The sequence below is a fragment of the Eucalyptus grandis genome, chromosome 5, assembly GCF_016545825.1.
Source record: "Eucalyptus grandis isolate ANBG69807.140 chromosome 5, ASM1654582v1, whole genome shotgun sequence".
NCBI lineage: Eukaryota > Viridiplantae > Streptophyta > Magnoliopsida > Myrtales > Myrtaceae > Eucalyptus > Eucalyptus grandis.
Genome location: NC_052616.1, coordinates 6,554,639 through 6,577,894, shown reverse-complemented (window position 1 = coordinate 6,577,894; position 23,256 = coordinate 6,554,639). Strand labels below are relative to the sequence as shown.

General features: G+C 37.3%; 3 protein-coding genes across 3 annotated transcripts; all 3 read left to right on the top strand.

Moving 5' to 3' along the window:
* Nucleotides 1-493: 493 nt before the first annotated feature.
* LOC104439583 (TMV resistance protein N-like) lies at nucleotides 494-1,399 on the top strand. Its single transcript, XM_039312262.1, has 2 exons — nucleotides 494-656; nucleotides 796-1,399. Exons 1-2 carry the CDS (start codon nucleotides 595-597, stop codon nucleotides 1,397-1,399), a joined length of 666 nt encoding a protein of 221 aa, XP_039168196.1. The 5' UTR covers nucleotides 494-594.
* Nucleotides 1,400-3,101: 1,702 nt separating this feature from the next.
* On the top strand, nucleotides 3,102-5,734 carry LOC120293566 (TMV resistance protein N-like). The gene is made up of 3 exons (XM_039313245.1): nucleotides 3,102-3,106; nucleotides 4,757-4,920; nucleotides 5,046-5,734. The coding sequence occupies exons 1-3, from the start codon at nucleotides 3,102-3,104 to the stop codon at nucleotides 5,732-5,734; spliced, it is 858 nt and encodes a 285-aa protein (XP_039169179.1).
* A 3,484-nt stretch (nucleotides 5,735-9,218) lies between these two features.
* On the top strand, nucleotides 9,219-11,402 carry LOC108958378 (toll/interleukin-1 receptor-like protein). The gene is made up of 3 exons (XM_039313244.1): nucleotides 9,219-9,413; nucleotides 10,167-10,588; nucleotides 11,330-11,402. Exons 1-3 carry the CDS (start codon nucleotides 9,219-9,221, stop codon nucleotides 11,400-11,402), a joined length of 690 nt encoding a protein of 229 aa, XP_039169178.1.
* The last annotated feature ends 11,854 nt before the right edge of the window (nucleotides 11,403-23,256 follow it).

Sequence of the window (23,256 nt, the reverse complement as noted above, 5' to 3'; positions counted from 1 at the left end):
TGAGACTTTTCAGGGTATTAACCCAAAAGGAAAAGCCTGCGGGAACTCTTTTTAAACTCTCTGTGGCTGAAAAGTCAAAAACTCACCTCAGCCTGTTTATTTTGGCTTAAAACAAGCAAAAATCAACCTTCTTCACGTTCTTGCCAAAGCTGAAATATTTCTTCAAATATTAAAAAATGGCGAGAAGTTACATTTAAGAAAAACGTGTCAATGAGATTTTTGTTTTTTTTTGTTTTTTTGGTTGTTCGTCAGATTTCTTCTTTCTTAATTTTCAATTACCTGCTCTTTAATTACGCTAGTGGTGGACCACGTGCACCGCACATGATCTTGACATATTGAGATTTAAATTTTCCACCAGGACATACAAGTTGACCCCGCCCTCCTTTTTAACCCCTCTCTGTCTCCGCGCGCCCCCGTGTTCTCAGTTTTGGCGACTTCCTTATATTTCCCAAAAGTCGCCTACAACCTCCCTGCGTTGTCTGCCCTCCTTCTCTTCCCGCGCCGATCTTCCGTCGCTGAACCGTCCCCAATTAGCCATCTTTACAGAACGGAGAACCGCTCTTGGTGAATAGAGCTGAGAGGATCGGCCCACAGATGGGATCCAATGGAGGTCAGGCTCTAATAATCACCATCGTCGCTTTGGCTGTAGCGAAAGTGTAAGTAATTTAATTCCACTTCTTTTCGATCTCTTGTTCACAGATAATGCACAATATAATAATACTTTGCTCCTGTACATGTTTAATACAATTCAGCCTGCTTGTGCAATTCACATTCCTTATTTTACGTCTGGATCAGGTTACAAGTCCGTAATTTTGGTATCACGAACTCGAGGAGGAGTAGGGGCTCGGAGTCAACCTCGAGACCGGACGATGGGTCTGGAGAAGAGGAGGAGGCATTAAGGAGGGACTCAGAGTCAAACTTGAGAACCGACAATGCATCTAATGAAGAGTACGATGTGTTCCTGAGCTTCCGGGGACCGGATACTCGCAATGGATTCACCAGTTGCCTCTACAATGGCTTGAGAAATGCGGGAATTCGCGTTTTCTTGGATGATGAAGAACTCAAATTCGGAAAAAAAATTGGTGGAGAGCTTTTCAAAGCACTTGACAAGTCTCAAATTTACATACCTATCTTCTCTAAGAGTTACGCTAATAGTTCATGGTGTCTGCGGGAGATTGCGCGCATGGTAAAATGCACGTCAACATCTAATGGGAAGAAAGAAATGCTTCCCATCTTCTATGACGTGAATACTGATGATGTTAAGCTCAAAACCAAGTTGTATAAAAAAGCCATGGCCGAGCACCAGAAGAAGTTTGGCTCCAATGAATTGAAGCAGTGGGAAGATGCCCTTCTTGAGGTTGCACGTATAAAGGGATGGGATCTTAGAGGCAAAGGGTAAATTTCCTCTACTTTTTATGGTTAATATGCACAGTATTTACATTTCATTGTATGAAAGTTCGTCCTCGAGATTTCCAAACATAAAGCATTTTGACATTTTTATTTAAGATTTGCATTAGAAGTTAATGAAAGCTAGAACAAAACAGCCGAGAACCCATAATAGAAAATAGAAAATGGCTATTTTTTTTTTCAAGCTCAACAAATCGAGTAAAACCCAACCCAAACAAGGCTTTTTTTTTTTTTTTCTTTTTTTCAATTTATGTTGAGTCAAGTCAATATGACCAGATAGGTAAGACCAACTTTTTACTTAATCGTATTTTTCACTAAATCAATTATTTTACTTAACCGTATTACCACAATAAGTATAGTACAAATCATGCGATTTTCTGTATTTTTCATCTCTGGTGGTAATCATCAATTTTGTACAATAGAAAACTCATGTAAAATTGTTCGATTAATAGGAGTAATGCAATTTTAAAATTATACCAAGACATGATTATTTTTTTTTATTTATAAAAAGTGCATAATTAACATTATAAAAGTGCACATACGATGCATCCATGCAAAAAAGGGACAGTTAAAAGATTTTACAAAATTTCCTTATTATGAAATATTATAATTATTATTTAATGAAAAGAAAATATTGACGTAGTATGAAGAAATTGAACACACACACACACACACACACATCTTTTAAAGGGCTAATTCCAAAAAAAAAAAAAAAAAAAATCCAAACTTTAGGTTCAATCTCAAATTTGTCCCGAACTTTTTTTTTTTTTTTTTTTTTGTCTCATAAAAACCCGAACTTTAGGTCCAATCCTAAATCAGCCCCAAACTTTTTTTTGTCTCAAAAAAATTCCAAACTTTAGGTTTAGTCCCAAATCTACCCTAAACCTTTCTTTTATCTAAAAAAAAAATTCAAAACTTTAGGTTTAGTTCCAAATCTACCCCAATGTTTTTGTCAAAAAGAAAATCATCAATTTTTACTATATTCCTAAATTTGCCACTATCAGGCCCCTGTCCAAAAGTCGCAGTTAGTAGTTCTTAATTTTTTTTATATCCTAGAATGGTTTCATTTTGGAAATAATTTTCCGCGTGACCTTACCGATGTGTATTTATTATCAATGTGGAAATGCCACTTTAAGTTGAGACTGGACTACGGGATAATTTTGAGAATATACTAAGAGTTGTTTTTTTTTTTTTTGTACAAATGGAGGGTAGAACACCAAATTGGTACACTTATTAGTTGACATATGTCATCTAACTTAGTAATTTGATAGTAAAATTTAACAGAAACTAACAGAAGGTGGTAAAAAATTAATTTAAGGTAAATTTATTACATGTCTACTAATACAAGATTTTTTGTGATATTAACTCTTCCTTTTATTTTTAGACAAAACAGAATTCTGGACAAATTTGGGACTTGAATTAAAGTTTAGGGTTTTTTCTTGAAAAAAAGGAAAAGTTTGGGGCAGATTTGAATTTTGACATAAACTTTGAAGTTTTTTATGAGACAAAAAAGATTTTGGACATATTCGAAACTAGATCTAAAATTTGGAGTTTTTTTTGTTTTTTGTTTTTTTGGGGAATTGGCCCTATATAGGAGGAGGAAAGACGTGTTGCCGAAAAAAAAAAACAAAAGAACACAGTGATGGTTAATATTAACTATGATTTAGTTAAGTTGCTTTATGACCACGTCGGTCATGGGGTAATTATCATCCTGCTTCTTCCATCAACCTTACGACGACAGTACACCTTCGCAAATGTGAACCTGAGTAGCTAGGCCTTTGTGAATACTCGCGGGACCCGGCTCCACCCTAATCGTCCTATCTCTTTTATTGCACGTTGTGATTGTGACGTACCAATGAAATCACCGACAACTAATCTTACCTTTTTATGATTCCCTTTGGAAAAAGAGAAAGAAAGGAAAAAAACAAAAGGACAAGGGAAAAAGTGGACACGTCAGATCAGAGGACAATGATACCGTGAATTTGGAGTTTTGCGCTCTCATGAACCTCAGCATATACATAGTCTTGTCTTGAACAAGTTTTTACACTTTTTTTGGCTTGAAACCGTTAAATCTTGATATGTAATTTGAGCCAATTCCAAAATAAATCCCAAAATTTAGGTTGGGTTTCAAATCAACCCCAAACCTTTTTTCGTCTCATAAAAAATCCCAATGTTTAGATCCAGTCTCAAAGTTGCTCCAAACTTTTCTTTTTTTCTCAGAAAAACCCTAGACTTGAAGTCCAATTTCAAATTTGCCCCAAATTTTCTTTTGTATAAAAAGAGTTAATATCACAAAAATCTTGAATTGGTAGACATGTAACAAATTTATCCTAAATTAATTTTTTGACCACCCTCCATTAGTTTTTGTTAAATTTTATTATCAAATTGTTGAATTAAATAACACATGGCAATTGATGGATGTATCAATTTAGGATTTTACCTTCTGTTTGTATAAAAATAATCAACTTTTAGTATATTCTTAAATCTATCAAGTGGTCCAATCCCAATATAAAGGGGTATTTTCACATCGATGATAAATACACATCAACAAAGCGACATGGAAAATTATTTCCAAAATAAAATTGTTCTACGATATAAAAAATTAAGAACTACTAACCACGACATTTGGACAGAGGGCTAACGAGGACAAATTTAGGAATGTAGTAAAAATTGATGATTTTCTTTATGACAAAAAAAAAAAAAAATTAGGGTGGATTTGGGATTGGATCTAAAGTTTCGAGTTTTTTCTAAGACAAAAGAAAAGTTTGGGGCAAATTTAGGATTAGACCTAAAGTTTGAGGTTTTTTCTGAGATAAAAAAAAAATTAGGGTAGATTTAGGACTGGACTTAAAGTTTGGGGTTTTATATAAGACAAAAAAAAGTTCAGGACAAATTTGAAATTTGACATAAAGTTTGGGATTTTTTTTTTTTTTTTTGGAATTGGCCCTCTTTTAAATGTTGTGTGTGTGTGGAAAGTATCTCCATGCACAAAAGAAGTTTGGTCCTAATGGACTGAAAGAAGGCTCTTACAGAGGGGAATTTTCCTGCACTTTTTCTTTGGAAGAAACTTTGTGTGTCCAAAATTTCAAACCATATCGGTGTGGCATTAGATTTAGAAGTTAATGGAATCCTAACTAAGATTGTGCTCGAGAACCTACAAAAGGTAATGAGGTGTGGATGAAAATGTTTTCTTAAACCCGCAGAAAATTGTGTCGACCCAACCTGCACCCGAAAATTTCTATTTATAATGCATCATTTCCATGCGTAGAGTTATGTATCTACATGTTCCCTAGAGTCCTGTAGTCTATCATGTCTTTGACTGAAACGAAATTTTCATGCTTTGCTGCAGCCAAGGAGAGCAAATTGAATTGATTGTAGAAGAGGTTTCCCGTAAGCTTAATTCAAGACACAAGAATGTGACTGAATATTGGGTTGAAGATAGCGCTCAGGTCGAAGACATAATGAAATTGTTGGATGTTGGGTCTAATGGTGTACGTTTCATTGGTATCCATGGTATGGGTGGTGTTGGAAAACAACTCTTGCCAAAGTCATGTTCAACAAATTATTATCCCACTTTGAACGCTATAGTTTCCTTGATGATGTTCGAGCATCATCACAATCTCATGGTGGTCTTTTAGAATTGCAAAAAGCTCTTATCGATTTGGCCGGTCATGGGATTGCTAACCAAATTAAAGATGTTGATCATGGAATCACAATGATAAAAAGAACATTGAGTAATAAAGAAGTACTTATTGTACTTGATGATCTAGACAAGAAAGAGCAGCTCGAAAATTTAGCCGGAAAATCTGATTGGTTTTGTTCTGGTAGCAGAATCATTATCACAACTAGAGACGAAAGTGTCCTAATGGCTCAAGTGGGTGTATTTGGTAAAGAGGTCCTCAACCAACCTAAAGGCATTTTCCGTTATGAAGTTTGTGAAATGAGATTTGATTTAGCACTTCATTTGTTTTATAAGCATGCATTCAGAAGTGACTACGCTCCAGAAGAATATGGTGCTCTTTCAACAGAAATTGTTCGTACAGTGGGCATGCTTCCCTTGGCCATCACAGTGATAGGGTCCAATCTTTTTGACTGGGGCAAAGATTTGGAGCATTCGGATAAAAGAGAAGTATGGGATGAGACACTAAAGAAGTTAAAGGAAGGTCCTTTTCAGGATGTCCAAGATACATTAATGATAAGTTATAAAAGATTAGAGGATAAGCACCGAGAAATATTTTTGGGTATATTGCCTGCTTTTTCAATACCGACAAAACATATCCGATTATCATGTGGAAGGATTGTGGATACTTTCCCAGCATTGCAATGAGGGTTCTCTCTCAAAGGTCCTTTATCAAAATTAAAGAGGATAATAGATTTTGGATGCATGATCAAGTTCGAGACTTTGGAAGGTACATTGTTCTTCAAATATATCCTTGCAAGTTTTGCAGGGTGTGGATTCGAGAGGAGGCCCTGAAACTACTGGGAGGAGAAAAGGTAAACGGGAACTGCGTATGTTTGAAAATATTTGGAGCAAGAAATTCTTTGAATTTTTCTTTCCCATTTAAAGCAGCAATTTGATTAAAATATGCATCCAAAAGATAGCTTTGTTTTCCGTCGCTTTTGTCTTGTCGGGGTCACATCTTCTGTCAAACCTTCGGTCAAGGGTCTCAAAGTTTGAAGGGGAGCCAAAAGAGATTGCCTGAAGGTTTGCTTTATTTTCTTAGTTCCAGTGAATTTTTGAAAAAGCTAAGAACAGTTTACGTGTGATCCAGGTGAAATAAAAAAAACTTGCTTTATCAAGAAATTTTTAGATTATTTTCACTCCGATTTTTTTAGAATAAATGAAGAAGAATTTTAATTAATATGTTGAATTATATTTCCTGAAAAGTAGAAATCGAAAATTTGATTCCTTCATACGCGAAAATTAGTTGATGCAGAAGAGGAGGAAACAACCACTTGTTGAGAAAAGATTTTGCCATAGTTCGAGAAAGCGCATGTGGCGAGTTCAACCATCACAGAAATTGTTTGATCATGCTTTTGAGCCCTCTCTGTTGTAGCTCTGTAAATCGTATGTTGCATGCTCAATATCGAGTTTGTCATGTGCAGAAAAATGAAGATGTGGTAGCACTAAGCCTGACTTCGGATGGCTGCAGCTGTAGCATTGAATCTAAAGAATTAGTTGCTCTACCAAATCTAAGGTTCTTTCGAATGCAAGGCATCGATATTTTGGGCAACTTCGAGAACCTTCTTTCGGAGCTAAGATGGTTTTCTTGGGAAATTACGCATAAGGAATTTTATGCGAAGAGTTTTCAATTTCCTAATTTGGTTGTGCTAGACCTTTCAAGGAGCAATGTCGAAGATGACGGGTGGATGGAGTCAAATGCAGGTACAATATATCTTGCTCTGTTCACCTTCTTTCCTTGTTTATAGATCATTCAAGCATGGTACACAGGTGGCGTTCTGCCTTGATCTAAAATTTTTTGTGGTAGTCTAACTTCTAGAGTCGACTACTAACAACTAAACACATTTGAAAAGAAAATGAGAGGAAACTATAGAATCACATGGCATCAGCATATCGTCCCAGCAAATGATATTAGGAGCAGAACATCACTGCTTTAGTAATCGAGGCACAGAAAAATATGATAAGCGTAAAATCGGTGGCAAGAATCATTAGCTGTGCTCAACGGTCCATAGTATTATTCAAGCATCCGTTATCGCCTTGGTTCGAGGAATTCAAAGATTTACGTACTTTGGAGTTTGGAGTTTGAATGCTTTATGGCTTGTTGAAGTCTCTTTTCTAACGGGTCTTATATACTCTTATATTCATTCTGTCTCTTTCAATTTATCATCTTAAGTTTTTTGGTTGAATTTTTGAATTTAATATCAAAGCCAGTGCTATCTCTTCTTTCGCATATATGTGTCTACCCCCACGTGCTGTGGTCAAATTCCACGAGTCTCTCCTAGACTTTGGTCTTCCTTTGGTACAACCTTGTACTCTGCATATTTTTTTCTTCACACTTTTAAAACTCAATGACGACGGATTATTGTGACATCGTAAGTTTCTTTTATGATGCTTTACAATTTTCCTTTTTGTAACTTAATTATGACTCTACACCATGAAGATGCACGGGTGAGGGATATACAGAAGTACCCAATTCTCGTATAGTTAATAGACTCGAAATATAGTTTTATGTGTAACGGTCTTAAAACATGGGAAGATTTACACTTCAATGGCAATTTGCAAGCAGATTTCTATTAATTCAATACCGAAACGAAAACTTGTTTGTGCATTGTAAAATTTGAATGATAGATGGTAAGTTCGAAATTTTGTTGATAAGTAAGAACTGATTGGCAAATTTTTAGTTCAATAAATTATCAACAAAATAACGATTTTACCATCATCAAATCTAAAAGCGGATTACCAATTGTTTTTGAATATTACAAGTGAACCCCTTCATTAATTAGTAGATTATGATTTGCGTAGATACTTTAACAAACAAAGTACTATTTTCCATGGTAAATGGTTAGTAAATAGTGGCCATTGCTTCGATTTTACCGAGTACCAAGTTTTATTTTTCAGTAACATACAAATATATTAATCGATTAATCAAGTTGAAATACTCCTTTAGACTATGAACTATCATTCGCTGGTAGATTATGGATTGCTTACATACTTTACTAGTAGTATTGGTTAACGATTGCAACTTATGGACATAAAACTATCCTTGTACTATAAAATCGCAGTAAATTGTTAGATTTATTTTGATTTTACAAGTACTTAAGCTTGCGAGTCAGAAAAAGACTAACGACATGATTGATTTACCAGGCTTGCCTAGTAGATTATAAACAGCCTTTCGTTTTTGTACAAATGAGCTGGTTTTTCATTTGAAGAATATGAATTGATTGCTTATATAGTTTACTAGTGGTGTCGACTAGCAGTGATATTCTACAAACAAACTGTTTTATCACTATAAATCTCTAGTAGATTATGAATTTTAGTACTAACTTACTATTCCACCACTAAGGTTTAGATACGAGTATTAAATTTATAAAAAAGGAAATAATTTTCAATTACACTGACCGTACATGCTTACCATGAACGGAAGATTATTCCGTTTTCTCCAAAGGAAGTGTTAGAAGCGACCTAGTTGCGCCAATTGCAAGTAAATGAGAGAGTATATTGAGTTATAAAATGAGAATATTTACTCTGTAAAAAATATAGGATGATTGATGTGTTTCATTCTTTTTAACTCCACATTTTCTTTTCCTACAGATGACTAAAAAATTAAAAATTTTGGATTTAACGGATTGCACAAAGTTGACGAGGGCACCTGACTTCTCTAATTTCACATCTTTAGAGACGTTAGTACTTGCTCGGTGTTCCAACTTAATCACAATTCACCCTCCATTTCTAAGCTTCAACTCCTAGAGACTTTGAATGTCAAAGGGTGTGGTTCTCTTCGGGAGTTGCCTGAAGAAGTCAGTTCTCTACAATCTTTGAAGCATATCGTCATGCCCGAAAATTTTCAACCCTTGAAGCTTCCGGAGAGATTTGGCAACTTGAAATCTTTGTTGGGTCTCAGATTAAGCTTCCACCCCAAAATTTGCCGACTTCCAGACTCAATTGGGGGGGCGATGAATCTTACATGCATAACTTTACGCGAGTGCGTGAGGATAAAGGAACTTCCAAGCTCAATTGGGGAATTAAAATGTTGGTAGAGTTGGATGTATCAAACTCAGGCATAGTTGAACTACCCGATCTGATCGGAAACTTGAAGAAACTAATGGTGTTGAGAATAAGTAGAACGAAGATGAAGGAGTTTCCCCATACTATTGGAGGACTGGAGATGCTTGAAGTTTTAGATGGCTACAAATCCTGGGATCTGACAGATAAGAACTTGGAGGGAATTGGGAAGCTATTTCATTTGAAGACATTGAACTTAGCATTTACTAGTGTTTCTAGACTGCCTCCAGAGATAAGTCGTCTCCATCTCCAAAAACTTGAAGTGGGTTCAATTGACCTTCAACAAGTGCCGCCTCTTCCATCAAGTTTAAAATTCCTTGCGGTTCAAGCTATGGACTTCTCTCTTGTCCCTCACCCTCAAGCATCCCTGATTTAGAACATCTGGAATTATATAGATTCAGCAATTTGAGAAGTAGATATCACTCTACTAGGCGGGACTATGACTCAAAACTTAAAGCGGCTTTGATGAGGGAGCAACCGTTCTATCAGCTTCCATCTCATTTGTCGCATTTGAAACTCAAAAGTATTAGTCCACTACCACAAATTTCCAACTCATTAAATTTGAGAGTTCTGCATTTAATTGAATGTCCAATATCACACCTGCCGGTCACTCCTGGTCTAATGCATCTGAGGGAACTAAACATAAAAAGATGTGAATCCCTTGAGGAAATACCAGGTCTGTCACTTTTGAGGAGTCTGGAGCACTTGGAACTAAGGGGCTTGAATAGGCTAGTTGAAATTCAAGGTTTGTCGGAACTAGAAACTTTGCAGTACCTCCTCCTTTCCAGATGCGATTTAATAGGAAAGTTACCCAATTTTTCCAAGTTGGGTAAGCTACAACATCTAGAGCTAGAAGCTTGTCCGAATTTAAGATCCATTGAGGGCATCGAGGGCTTAGAAAGCTGGGTGTTTGGTAGTCGTGGCCGCACTATCTTGAAAAAGATTGTTCAATATCCCGAGATCGACTTGGCTTTGCCACAGATTGCCTATAACTGATGTGTTCCTGAGTTTTAAGGGACCAGACACTCATCATAGTATTGTCAGTTATCTTCACTCTCGGATGATTTGGAATCAAATGTCTGTTTATAGTGATAATGATGACTTGAGGTCCAATGAAGAGACTGGGGAAAAGATTCTAGGGTTACTCGCTAACTCTAATATCTACATACCCATCTTCTCTAGGAACTATGTTTCTGGTCATTGGTGTCTCCGCGTACTTGCTTACATGGTAAAATGCACGTTAGAATCAAAGGGGAAAAGAAGAATCCTCCCCATTTTCTACGATGTGGAGATTGATGATGTTAAGCTCAAAACTGATTTATACAAAAGCGACCTAGACAAGCACCGAGCGAACTTCGACCACGATGAAGTGAAGTCATGGAAAGAGGCCCTCATTAAGGTCGCAGCATTGAGGGGTTTCATCTTGAAAAACAACAGGTAAATCTGCTATTTCGCCACTAAATCATGAGGTAAATAAGTCATTCAATTGAACTTTCCCAACACTGAGAGTTTCAAAGTTACTGGAATGCAGCCCTTTTGCATACAAATTGTCCACTCAAGCAAATTCAATCCTGTAGAATAAGAAGCGGATCCTTCTTGTCTGTAGTATCTGGAGGAACTCTATGGTTGAATAGAACAAAATTGCATACTGTTACGGCCCTGCGCACGCACACATATATATTTTCCGGAGTGAAAGATCTTCAAGTTACAGGTGTCTGAGAAATCAAATCAACGTTAGATCATCATTTTAAGGGAAAAGAGCACCACAAGTACTGTAATTTTCATGCAGCGCTCACTTAAATACCATAACTTATATATATAGTGCTTACTTGAATGTCAAAACTTTCTTTCCGATTATTTGAGTGCCATACAACTTTTCAACCGATTATTTAGGTGCCGTAACTTTTTTAAAATGTTCACCATAAATGCTATGCCACATCGTTTTTCTGGCACCTGTGTGAACTTTTTTAAAAAAATTGGATGATTAATTGAAAATAATGGTACTGAGCAAACTTTTTACAAGTTATGAAACTTATGTGGTTGAAAAAGTTATGGCACTCAAGTAAACACCATACGAAAGTTGTAGCATTGTGGTGTCCTTATCCATCATTTTGAAAACCTTTAAATTTCTATCTGTCCAACTAAAATGAGCTGTCCTTCAATCGTGCATTGCTGCAGCTACGAAGAAGTACTTCAATCGGTTACTGATGAGGTTTATAAGGCAAGGAAATTGTTAGATGTTGACTCTTGAAGCCTTCTTTTCGTCGGTTGTCAAAGTAAAGGTGAATGTGTTTGCTATCAATGTAATGAAATTCTCGCCAACTCCATTCTGATTCTATTGTTTGAGGATCTAGATATTTCATGTGTTAATGAAATTGGTTTACGAGTGTGCATTATTTACAAGGTTAACTAATATGTATGAACAAGTATAGCAGTGAACTCCCATGCTTTATTAGAGGGTTAGTTAAGCTTATACATCAAGATTTACAAGTGCTTTGCAATAAAAGAAAAGGAGCTCAATACACAGTTGGGAAAATTTGAATCATTGGTAGAGTTGGATTGGCAACTCTTAAAGATAGTTGATTTGCCTAATTTAATTGTAAGAGTTTTCCTAGTCGGGTTACATTAATTAATATTATAATTTACTATTTTACGGGGTTGGTCTAAGGTGAGATAGAAGGTTTCTTAATCAGTTTAATATGGGGTTGGCTAGTGTGGGCCGAGTTGAGCCCTGCTTGTAATGAGAGAATGTGGTTGGAAACTCTATAAATAATACTTAAGTCTCTCCTTTAACCTTAACATACGCAATTATCCTCACAAAGGAGCGTTTATTAAGCACTAAGGTAAGGAGCCATCCCATTGAACTAGTGATACAAAGGGCAATAAATGAGAAATTCATGAGTTTGGATCGTTGTTATTCCGCATCAAGAATAATGGTCCAAATCAAGTGCGTTAATCTCTTTACTTGTTTATAAGCGTTCTTGATTTTAGCTATGGAGATCTTAGGTTGCATTCTCGTGTCTTACATGTGGTATCGTAGCCTCCATAGATTAGAACACGATTGCATAGTTTTTTTTTCTGCCATATTTTTGTGATTTTTTGTTCAATAAAAATCAATTTTAATTATAAAAACGGAATGGGCTTGTCAAGACAAGCAAAACCGTGGCCAACGCGTCACCGGGAGGTTGCATGTGCCCCCACGCATCGCTAGGAGTCGGCACATGTTGAAGACGCGTTGCCACATGTTGCCATGTGCCCACATACGTAGCCATGCGTGGCGACGACTAGCGTGTGTGCATGTGCTAGGAATGACGTCAACCACCAGGGTCGTGGATGAACCCGACCCGACTTGGGACCCGACCCATTGACCTTGACCTGACCCGCTATTGACCTCGACCCAATCTGGTTCACTTGACTTGGACCAACCCCGTTGACCTCGCTTGGCCCGATTTGTGGTGCCCCACGATGGCCCCCGATCCGTTAGGGTCGCCACACTTCTTTCTTTGTCCTGGATGTCCTTTATTCTTATACCCTTGGATTTCGGTGAATTCGTGAGTCTAGGGGTCTATCACATTTTTCATTGGTCCCTGCACAATTTACATGGCGGAAGCGTATCCAACAACTCCCTACCTAAACACCGAAATGATGCACACTAGATACATATAGATAATAACCATGCACTTTTTATTTACATATACTGGATGGACATTGTTCGTCGGTACATCAAAAGCCATAGTTTCCTATACTTGGTTATATTAAAAAAAATGACTGACTTTTCCTTTAGTTATCTACAATGCCATTTGTCTTCAAGTGCCGGTGTCCCAAAATTCACTGCTGACCTCACGTCCTTGATCACTCTACTCCGCTTGAGCCTCCATCCTTGTCCTCTAGCGTTAGTGGCATTTTTATCACTCTATAATATGTTTGTCACGCCCGATCCTCGAGCGTGCCCATCCCCTCACTAGTCGATTAAATAGCGACGTCCCGGACGCATCATCGACCCATTCATTAGTAGGGCCAATTTTTCACAAAATACATTTTTATAAACACATAGATCTATACACAAAGGTTTACAAAAGGGATCGGCTCCCAACAAAAGAGAATTGTCCTACAACTAGCTAGTCGGATAAAATTGCCGATTTTTGGGCTTCACCTCTTAAACTTCGGGGCTTTGGTCCTCCACAAGCACCATCTACGGACATGAAAATGATTATTCAATAACTAGTGAGACAATGTTTTAGCAAGTCCAACCCCTAAAACTTGATTAGGAAGAAAATACGCCATAAGGGCAACCTAAGCACAATCAGTGTTAGAGGACTTACCTTGGCCTCGCTCCTCCCCCCTGCAATTCCTAGATTTTCAGTCCTGTTTTCAATTGAATAAATTGGGCCTTTCATCGACACGTCTATAGTGCTATTCTTAAAGCCAATCACTCATGAGATAACTAGACTATCTGGGGAAGTCATTAAGATATTTTAATGCAATGGACTTAAGAATTCGACTAGAAATTGACTGCTCGATTGTGCTAGTCTACAAGGGTCGATGACATTGTCAAAATCGATCGTAGATCGTGGATAAGTCGATTCGATTGAGATGCGTGATCAAAGTGTGGGTGATTCCACCTAATTGCAAAATTCTCGTCGATCAACAAAAGAGACCGATTTTCTATCGTTTTGGGTACCTTGTGCACGTAATTGAAACCTTGAGATTTTCATGACCATTGAGAGTGGCCGATGTGTCGAAGAGGTACGTTGTGGCTCGAAGAAAATCGATCATGGGTCATTTGCACTAAAATTTCTGAAAGTTACCTAGTAGCTTAGATCACGCTAAAATCATGCCGAATGGAAATTAATTGCGAATTTAAGTTTGATTTCAGAAATTGAAAGTTTCACATGTCACAATTAATTCTAGGAGCGTCGACTCGCCTCGAAGATTTTTTTGCAAATCAAGACTTTTTGGGAAAAAGTCGTCCTAGGGCTGTTTTTGTCCGAAAAAGCCAGGGATTGTTTTTTATCACGCAATTGGGAAGCAAGTGGGATCCATTGGTGAGGAAAATACCAATTGGATCATTAAGGTAATAATTGAATTTATGATGGCCAAATTGGATTGAATCAAGAGAGAATTGTGTTGTCCTAGGGCCGTTTTTGTCTAGAAAAAGTTGGGGACCCTTTTTGATCGCACAATTGGGAAGTAAGTGGGATCCATTGGTAAGGAAAATACCAATTGGATCATTGAGGTGATAATTGAATTTATGAGGGCCAAATTGGATTGAATCAAGAGAGAACTATGTCCAATTGAAGCCAAATCATTTGAAATTCGCAGCTCCCCCTTTGCCTATGGTTTTGGACCATTTCAAGGGTTGTATTTGAAGCATTAGTGGCTGAATTGCAGCCAAGGAAGGTGTTGGTGGCTGAGGATGGTCAAGGGGATAAGTGAGGAGAAGAAATGGCTATGGTAGGGTCCTTGCCCCCTTATCTCTTCATTCCTCTCCAAGGCTGCCGTCCACTACCTTCCTCCCCTTGTTCTTGCTGTTCAAAGACCACCAAAGTAGCTAAGGAAGCCATCGAGTAGCCTCACGCCGTTGCAGCCACCGTTCGATCGTCATCCACACTAAAGTGCTGCCCGTATTGCATGTGAGCCTCCGCCTCACCGCACGTGTCTCCATCCCATCTCGCTTGCTCCTCCTGTCCAACCTGTTTCGGATCTGGTGGCGCTTAGCCGGGAGTTGTTTGGCCTACCTCTAGCCTCCGTGAGTCCCCGTCAAGCCCCGATTTAGTCCTCACAACCTTCCTCGATCAATTCCCACCCTAAACCGGCCTTGTTTCCTCTCTTTTGCAGCCCAAAACAGAGGGCAAGTTTGTGAGTTTCCCAACAACTGGTGGGCCCATTTTGAGGTTGTTCCTGACCCCAAAAGCTAGGCCTCGCTTGAAGAAAGTTGTTCCCCGTTGCATCCCCGTTCATTTGAACCGACCGCTCGTGAAACAAGTGAGTTTGCTCACTAAACCTTACTTAGTAGGTTAATTATGCTTAAGGGTTATTTAGATTAGCTTATGGATTAGTGATAAACTAGAATGATTAGATTAGTCTTAGAATGGATTAGTGTTAAGCTAATTAGTGAGATTAGCACCGTTGATGATGGATTAGTCGAATCCAGTAGAATTTCTGCAGTTCGGATTTCTGAACCTCGTCGTTTGCCCTTTTTTAGATCAAAATGGGTTGCAAATTTGAGGTTGATGTCTTCTTGAGAAATTTTTTAGACATACTTAGATACAACATATATTTCCTCAAGATTTTTAGGGATCTAAAAGAGGGAGATATCAGCTCCATCATTTTCAAATAGAATCTCAGTTTTAGTTGGAACTAGTGACCTTTTAAGATTCTAGGAGTTTTTATCAACTTTTAGGGTTCGAATTTCAAAATGGTTTCTTCACAAAAATTGTTTATCATATCTTCTAGTTTAATATAGTCAAATTTCAGATCAAATGGACACTTTTTGGATCTCAAACCAAAGTGATTTCTGAAAACAGACTTTTTGGAAAACAAACATAGTTTTTGTACTGGATTGAGTGATTTACTAGGAAGAATATAGAAGGATCTGTGTTAAGGTGTCTCATAAAAAATGTTTGCTTATGTGTCCATTACAAGATATTCAAATTTAATAATTTTTTGAGTTTGTTCGGGTAGGTTTCTGGAATTAAACTTGGAGACACACGAGTAGCCTAGTTTCTACCAATTAGGACTGGTTATGGTTTTGTGGTTGATCTTGACATTGTGCTTACTAAATAAGGTGTATTTAGTGATGTGGTGGACTTGTGGCATGCTAAGAACTTATGTGTGAGGTCATGAGATGGATTGCTCTATGTTGGTGGGTTTGTGATATGCCTAGAGTTTATGCTTGATGATCATGTGAAAGTTAAGAGAATCCATCCCTAGCGTGTGTTAGTGGACGTTAATAGTTGAGAGAATATGTCCCCAGCGTGTGTTGGTGGACGTTAATAGTTAAGAGAAACCGTCCTCAGCGTGTGTTGGTGGATGTTAATAGTTAAGAGAAACCGTCCCTAGCGTGTGTTGGTGGATGTTAGTAGTTATTAGTCTTTCCCAGCGTGTTTCGGTAGTTATTAGTCGTTTAGTCTTTCCTGGCGTGTGTCGGTAGTTATTAGTCTTTCCCGACTTGTGTCGGTAGTTATTAGTCTTCCCCGATGTATGTCGGTAATTATTATTCTTCCCCAACGCGTGTCAGATAAAATTGCTCATGTGGGTAGTAATAGTTAATTAATTGGAGAACATGTTGAGTTGAATTGATGGATCAACGTGTATCGGTAATTCTTGCTTTGATGTGTTTTGGTAGTTCTTGCTCGTGTGAGCAGTGATTTAATTATAATTCTTGCTTTGATGTGTATTGGTAGTTCTTGCTCGTGTGAGTAATGATTGGTTTGAATGTTCTAAATTGGTGTGTAAATTTCCCTATGCACATGGTTGTGATAAGAACTGTGCTAACCCGCAGAAGGAACTAAGGCCAAGGTAAGCCTCTATAATTGTATGATTGTGTGATTAAGACGTCTTAGGCGTATTACCCTCCTAATTGAGGCTTAGTGAGTGAACTTGCTGAGATTTATGTCTCACCCTGTCATGGGCTTCATTTTTTAGGACCATAGGGTGGAAGACCTGGAGCCGAGTTGAGAGGATCGGAAGTGTAGGTCAGATAGGACAGTTTCTTTTTAAGAGTCAATCATTTGAAGTCTTGTGGCTGTAGACTTTTGTATTTGACTCGGTGTGTATTTAAAAGCATGTTTGTTTGAACATCTGTTGTCCTGCTTTTCTATTATGAGATGATTACTATCAGGGATTTATTATTTGCTTCCGCATGTGCAATTAAAAGAAAGGGTCGGCGACTTGTCTTGGGAAATCGCATAATTTTTATCGGCCAAAGAGGGATGTGCGCGCACTTGAGGATCGGGGCGTGCAGATACATAGGGCAATTGATGAAAAATTCATGAGTTTGGATCGTCATTATTCCACATCAAGAATAATGGTCCAAATCAAGTGCGTTAATATCTTTACTTGTTTATATGTGCTCTTGATTTTAGCTATGGAGTTCTTGGGTTGCATTCTCGTGTCTTACAGGTGGTATTAGAGCCTCCATAGATTAGAACATGATTGCATAGTTTTTTTCTGCCGTATTTTTGTGATTTTTTGTTCAATAAAAATCAGTTTTAATTACAAAAATGGAATGGGCTTGTTGAGACGAGCAAAACCATGGCCGACGCACCACCGAGGGAGGTTGCATGTGCCCCACGTGTAGCCACGTGTTGCTAGGAGTCGGCACATGTTGAAGACGCATTGCCACATGCTGCCACGTGCCCGCATACATAGCCACGCATGGTGACGACTAGCGTGTGTGCATGCGCTAGGAATGACGTCAACCACCAGGGTCGCGGATCAACTCGACCCTATGACCCTGACTCGACCCAATCCGGTTCACCTATCTTGGATCAAACCTATTGACTTGCCCGGCCCGATTCTTTGTTGACCGGATCGATCTCGACCGCCGTTGACTGGATCGGTCCGACTAGTCGTTGACCGTTGATCGATTGGACCGGCGGTCGACTAGTCTAGGTGACCTACGCGTGCACCGCATAGGCTGCGCACTCCCGAGGTGCATGAGAGCGCATTCGAGCTTTGATCGGGCGTTTTGGAGTTTATGTGCTAGTATGAAGATGCTTTACACCGTGATATTTTTTTTTTTGATAATTTTATGGATGTGAAAATACCTACAGAACCCTAAATACGTGTATTTTTTTTTTGTATTTTTAAGGTATTTTTGCATTTTTTTAATGTATTTTTCCATGATTTTTTGAAATACAAGTGCAAGCTCACATGTATATCATCACAAAAAAATTGTGTAGAGTATAGTTCATTGATAATATATATAAAGTTTAACTTGTGTTAATGATAGTTAAAAAAAAAACTTGTATTAATGAATATATCAATGTAATTAGTAAGATATGTGATTTTGATGATAAATTGCCTATGTTACTAAGGGTAAAATCACATGTATATTGTATGTGAGAAATAAAGTTTATATTCCTAGAATGAGAGAGTTTTGAGAATTCAATTGAGTTGTGATCGCCAAAGTGGCACACTTGATTAGGTTTTAGAAATATCGGTCACATATAATGATGTGAAATTTCTTGTTCTAATGCGTGGTCATACTCTCAAAAGAGGTGATTGTGTATTAGTTTGTTGGAAGATTCTTGAATAGCATATGGTGGAGTGACTAATTCTAATGGTTCATACACCCAAAGGTGATGAATACAAGAGGTCATGGCCGTTGTCACGTGGGAAGTATACAACTGTATCTCATGTTTTTTGCCCAAAAGTGATTATGTGATGATACATGTAACTCTCTAGATGTGTACTTGTGCATCTTCAAGTTACATAATACTCACATGATGCCAATTACATACAGTATATGTTATTTTAGTCATCTTATTCATAATTAATAACTCTATAACTATTGAGGTTCTTACTGGTTTAAACTTTAAGTAGTGGAAAGATGATTTTCTATTTGGGGTGGAGTTGGTAGATGTTCAAATTGCTCTTATAAAGGACAGGCTGATAGATCACACTGTCGATCGTACATAATTCCAAAAAGCACATTTTGCTATTTGAGAAGAGAGTAATCGGATTTGCTTATTATCCATAAAACATTCCATTCACGGACACTTGAAATGTGGTTTATAAGCTTATTGCACCGCTAAAAGATTATGAAAGTTTTGGTGGCTTGAAATTATATCTTATCTAATGCCGAGATTAAGACACATCTGTAAGGACTCTTCAACATAAGGTATAATGGTTCTGATGAGGTTAGAAATTACATTCTAAGGATGGTAGATTTGAAGTCTAAAAATCATACACATAAAGGAACTCATGAAATCACTAGTTATATTGACAATGTCCTAAAATAGAATCCTTCAAGAAGGATTGGTGACTGTTATTTTTTTTTTAAATGATCACATAAAGATAGACTGCAGTAAGTATATAAAACTTGGTTGTCCGAGTGTGAGCCTATAATTAATGATTCTTTTTGCATTGTTTATGAATCTAATACTTATGATAAGCATGTCTAGTTCATGGTGGATAGATAATGGTGCAACAAATTTGTTATGTTTATCATAATGGGATCATAAATCCAAGCAAGCAAAGTCAATATTTTTTATAGCTCACCATGGAAAGTAACAATAAAGTCGATGTTGGAGATATCATTTTAATTCTAGATTCTGTTTTTAATATGATATTACGAAACACATTTTATGTATTGTCCTTGACATAGAACTTAGTTTCTATATCTTGTTTAAACAAGTGTGACTACTTTTTTAAAATATTAAAAAACATTAATTTTGTGTTCTTTCATTCAAATAAGGTTGAGTACAACATTATGTCCAATGGATTGTGCAGACTGTATTTAACTCTCAACGATATATACATTGCATATACAATTAAAAATGTTATTCCCAAAAGACTTCTACTTAAGGGACAATCTTATGCATTAATGTCTTGATCACATGTGTCTAGAGAAAGAGTAGAAAGTATGATAAAGTTGATATTTTGTCTACTCTCTAAAGTTACCTGAAAACTTTCGTAAACTATTGTAGAAGTAAGATGACTAAAATAAAGAATAAAATTGCAGTATGAAGTTCTGACCTGTTAGAGGTTATTTACATTTATCTTAGTGGGCCCTATATGGTAACCTTGTGTAATTTTTTTTTATCTCAACATAGTCATTGACATCTATTTGTTCTATACTTAATTAAGGAAAAGTCTGAATTTTCGGATTAATTCAAGATTTTTCTAAAATCTAAAAATAGTTAGGATAAGTCTTAAAGGTTGTCAGATCTGACTACGGTGGTGAGTATTGTGGTAAGTATGACAATGCTAAATAGATTAAATGATCATTAGTAAAATATTTGGAAGATTTCAGGATAGTAGCTTAATTTACTATGGCTGAAAATCCTGAATAAAATAGTGTGGCCGAAAGGCGCAATATCACCCTTATGGAGATTATAAGGAGTATGATTAGTAAGATTAATTTACACAGTTTTCTGTGGGGTGACACTTTGAAAGAGATATTTTCACATACAAAATTGTGTTTTACCAAAGTTGTTTCATTGACTCCTTTTGAGTTATGCATTAGACATAAATCCAACTTGAATCATCTTAAAATTCAGGGGTGTCTTGCACAAATGAGGTTATATAATCTAATATTAAGTATGTTGGAATTCAAAACTACTCGGTATTATTTTGTATCTTACCAAGATCATTAGAAAGGGTATCCATTTTATAACCCTAATGAAGGTACAAAAATTGTGGAATTACAGATGGTAAAGTTTCTAGAGTTCAACGTGCTACATAGGATAGCTGCTCTCACTGTTAATGATAATAGTATGGTAGAGATCACTATGTTTTTGTCTTTGCTTATACAAACAATTGTAGAGTCTCCTACAAACATGAAAGACCAGAGAATTCAATCAGGGATAAACCGCTTGACCATAAAAATCGATAAGGGTCAATACTTCGCTAATATAAGTCAATTAGCGAACATATAAAATCAATTCAACAGAAATACGTAGTTGATTTGCGGGTGATTCCGCACGAATATAATACTCGTTGAACAACAATTAACCAATTTCCTATTGATCTTGTACCTAGGGTTAGTAATTGAATCCTCGTGATTACATGACAACCGAGGGTCATCCACAATTTGAAGAGGCATAAACGCCAACCAATGGTCAAATGCACAAGAACCCTTGAAAGCCGTATGATAGCTTATGTCGCGCTGAAGCCACATTTGATCAATTTTAGTTACGAATTTTAATTTTATTTTGGCATAACTTTTCAAGATTTAGAGACTAACCTATTGAATGTTGCATTATTTGTCCGTTGATTCATCAAGAGGCTTTAAATTTTGTATACATTAATCAAATGAAAGAATAAAGTGAAAAGGGAGTCCAAGCGGGCCAATGAGGGCCTAAATAGGCGAATCAAGCCAAGCCAGCTCAATTCAAGCCCATTCAAGCAATGGGCCTAAGGGCAATATTGAAATTTTTGCCAAAAAGTTGTGAAATGTCCATTTTGCCCCTTATAGAAGATTTTTGGTTATTAATGGAGATGAGACAAAAAGGAAATGCTTGGAGGAGAAAATAAGGACAATTAGTAGGGCTGGCAAAAAAAGTCTCAAATCTCTCTCTCCCTCAAGTTTCAGCCAACCCTTCGCTCTCTCCATCCTCTCATTTTTCTCCTCATCTTCTTCTTGTCCTCTCCATCATTGCCCATAGCCACCCCTTGCCGCCATGATCACCGCATTCACCACCGCCGCCACCATCCGGTTCAAGCCATCACCACCATTTTCATTGCCTTAAGCCACCACCACCACCCAATCCTAGCTTGGTTGTGAGCTCAAGTTTTGCCAAGCCGCCACCATGGTGCCACCAGAACCGTGAGCTTTGTGTTCTTGCCACCATCACCGAGAGCTGTCGTCACCGTGAAACCATGAGTTAACCTCCTAATATTTGATTAGGTAATTAATGACGGTTTAGCGTTAATCACATTTAAGTATGGGATTAGATTAATGCTAATTATAGTTAGCCTTAATTAACGATGATCGCGCTAATTAACGACGGTTTAGCATTAATTGAGGTTTAGTCTTTATTAATTATAGTTAATCTTAATTAATTGTAAATAGGCTTAATTAATCAAAGTTAGTTTAAGTAATTGCATTTAGGCTTAATTAATTGTAGTTAGTCATAGTTAATCACATTTAGTCTTAATTAATAGCCGTTAGTCTTAATTAATGACGATTAACGCTAATTAATGACATATTAGTGCTAATTATTAACAATTTAGTTGATAAGTAGAATTTATGCTTGAATTACTAGATGAATTTATGCATACTTCGTATTGTTTGACGCTTGCTATGCCATGAAAATGATTGTCCAATTATGAACCTTAAGTACTATTTTTAAATAAAGATTTAATTGGCATGTAAATGGAAAAATTGTGAAGTGTCGTGTTTGGATGCCATGTTATATGTGTTAAATGGGGAATGAGGTTTTAAAAGTTCAAAGTTATTTCTAAGAAGGCTGCCCCAAAGTTGCTCTACGTTAATTATCCATTTCTTTTTTAAGGATGATAATAATATCCTGAGTTAATACGAGTTTTACTTTCCTCATGATTGAACTAGGGGCCGAACCTGGGAAGCCAAAGCAGTCCGTCGGAATTTGAAGCTGAAACGGAGGCGCGCGCTGCTGGAACAGAGCTGGTATGCTCGGTCTGATAGTCGGGGGAAGAGGGGCAGGGGCGGATCTTTTCTTTTTTTCTTTTTTTTTTTTGAAAGTTGAAAATTGAAATTTTCCTGTCTTTTCCCCCCTCTTACTTCTTTTAAGGGCGTGTTCACGTTGGAATATGAATCTTTTGAATTTTTTTTTTTTTGGCAAAGAATCTTCTGAATTACTAGGTTAATAATCTTCACAATCATGACCGGATAAGAAACAGGAAAACCTCGTCCAACTCTATGCCCTTATCGATTCCGTTTCATTTTCCCTTTTCATTTCTCTATTTTATACTTTCTATCGTCTTGTGTCAAATAGATCGTAAATTCTTTAGAATGAGCATGATCATTTATTGATTAATTCCGAAAAGCACCAGACTTTGTTATAATCTTCGTTATTCTAGTGGAAGAAAAATCAAAACGCTTGGTACAACAAACTTAGATGAAAATTCTACGTCGGGGTCGTGGTTTATGACTTTTTGAAAATTTACGGAAGAATAGATTCGAGGGTTCGAAGAAATTCCAAGCACAGTCCATCCTCTCGCCTACTTCGACCTCGACGCCGATGTCAACAATGCCTCCATCGTCACCTCTTTGAGCCCCGCTGTTGCGTTTTTCCCTCCTCGAGTGGGGGTTCTGTACTTTCTTCTCTCTCCTTTGTGAAGCGCCCCTTGCTCTTGAATGCACACGCTGCTAACGCCGTCCCCTCCTCGAGCCCCACCATCACTTGTCGCAACCCCATTGGCGACTTCGATTCATCCCCTGCGTCCATATGTTT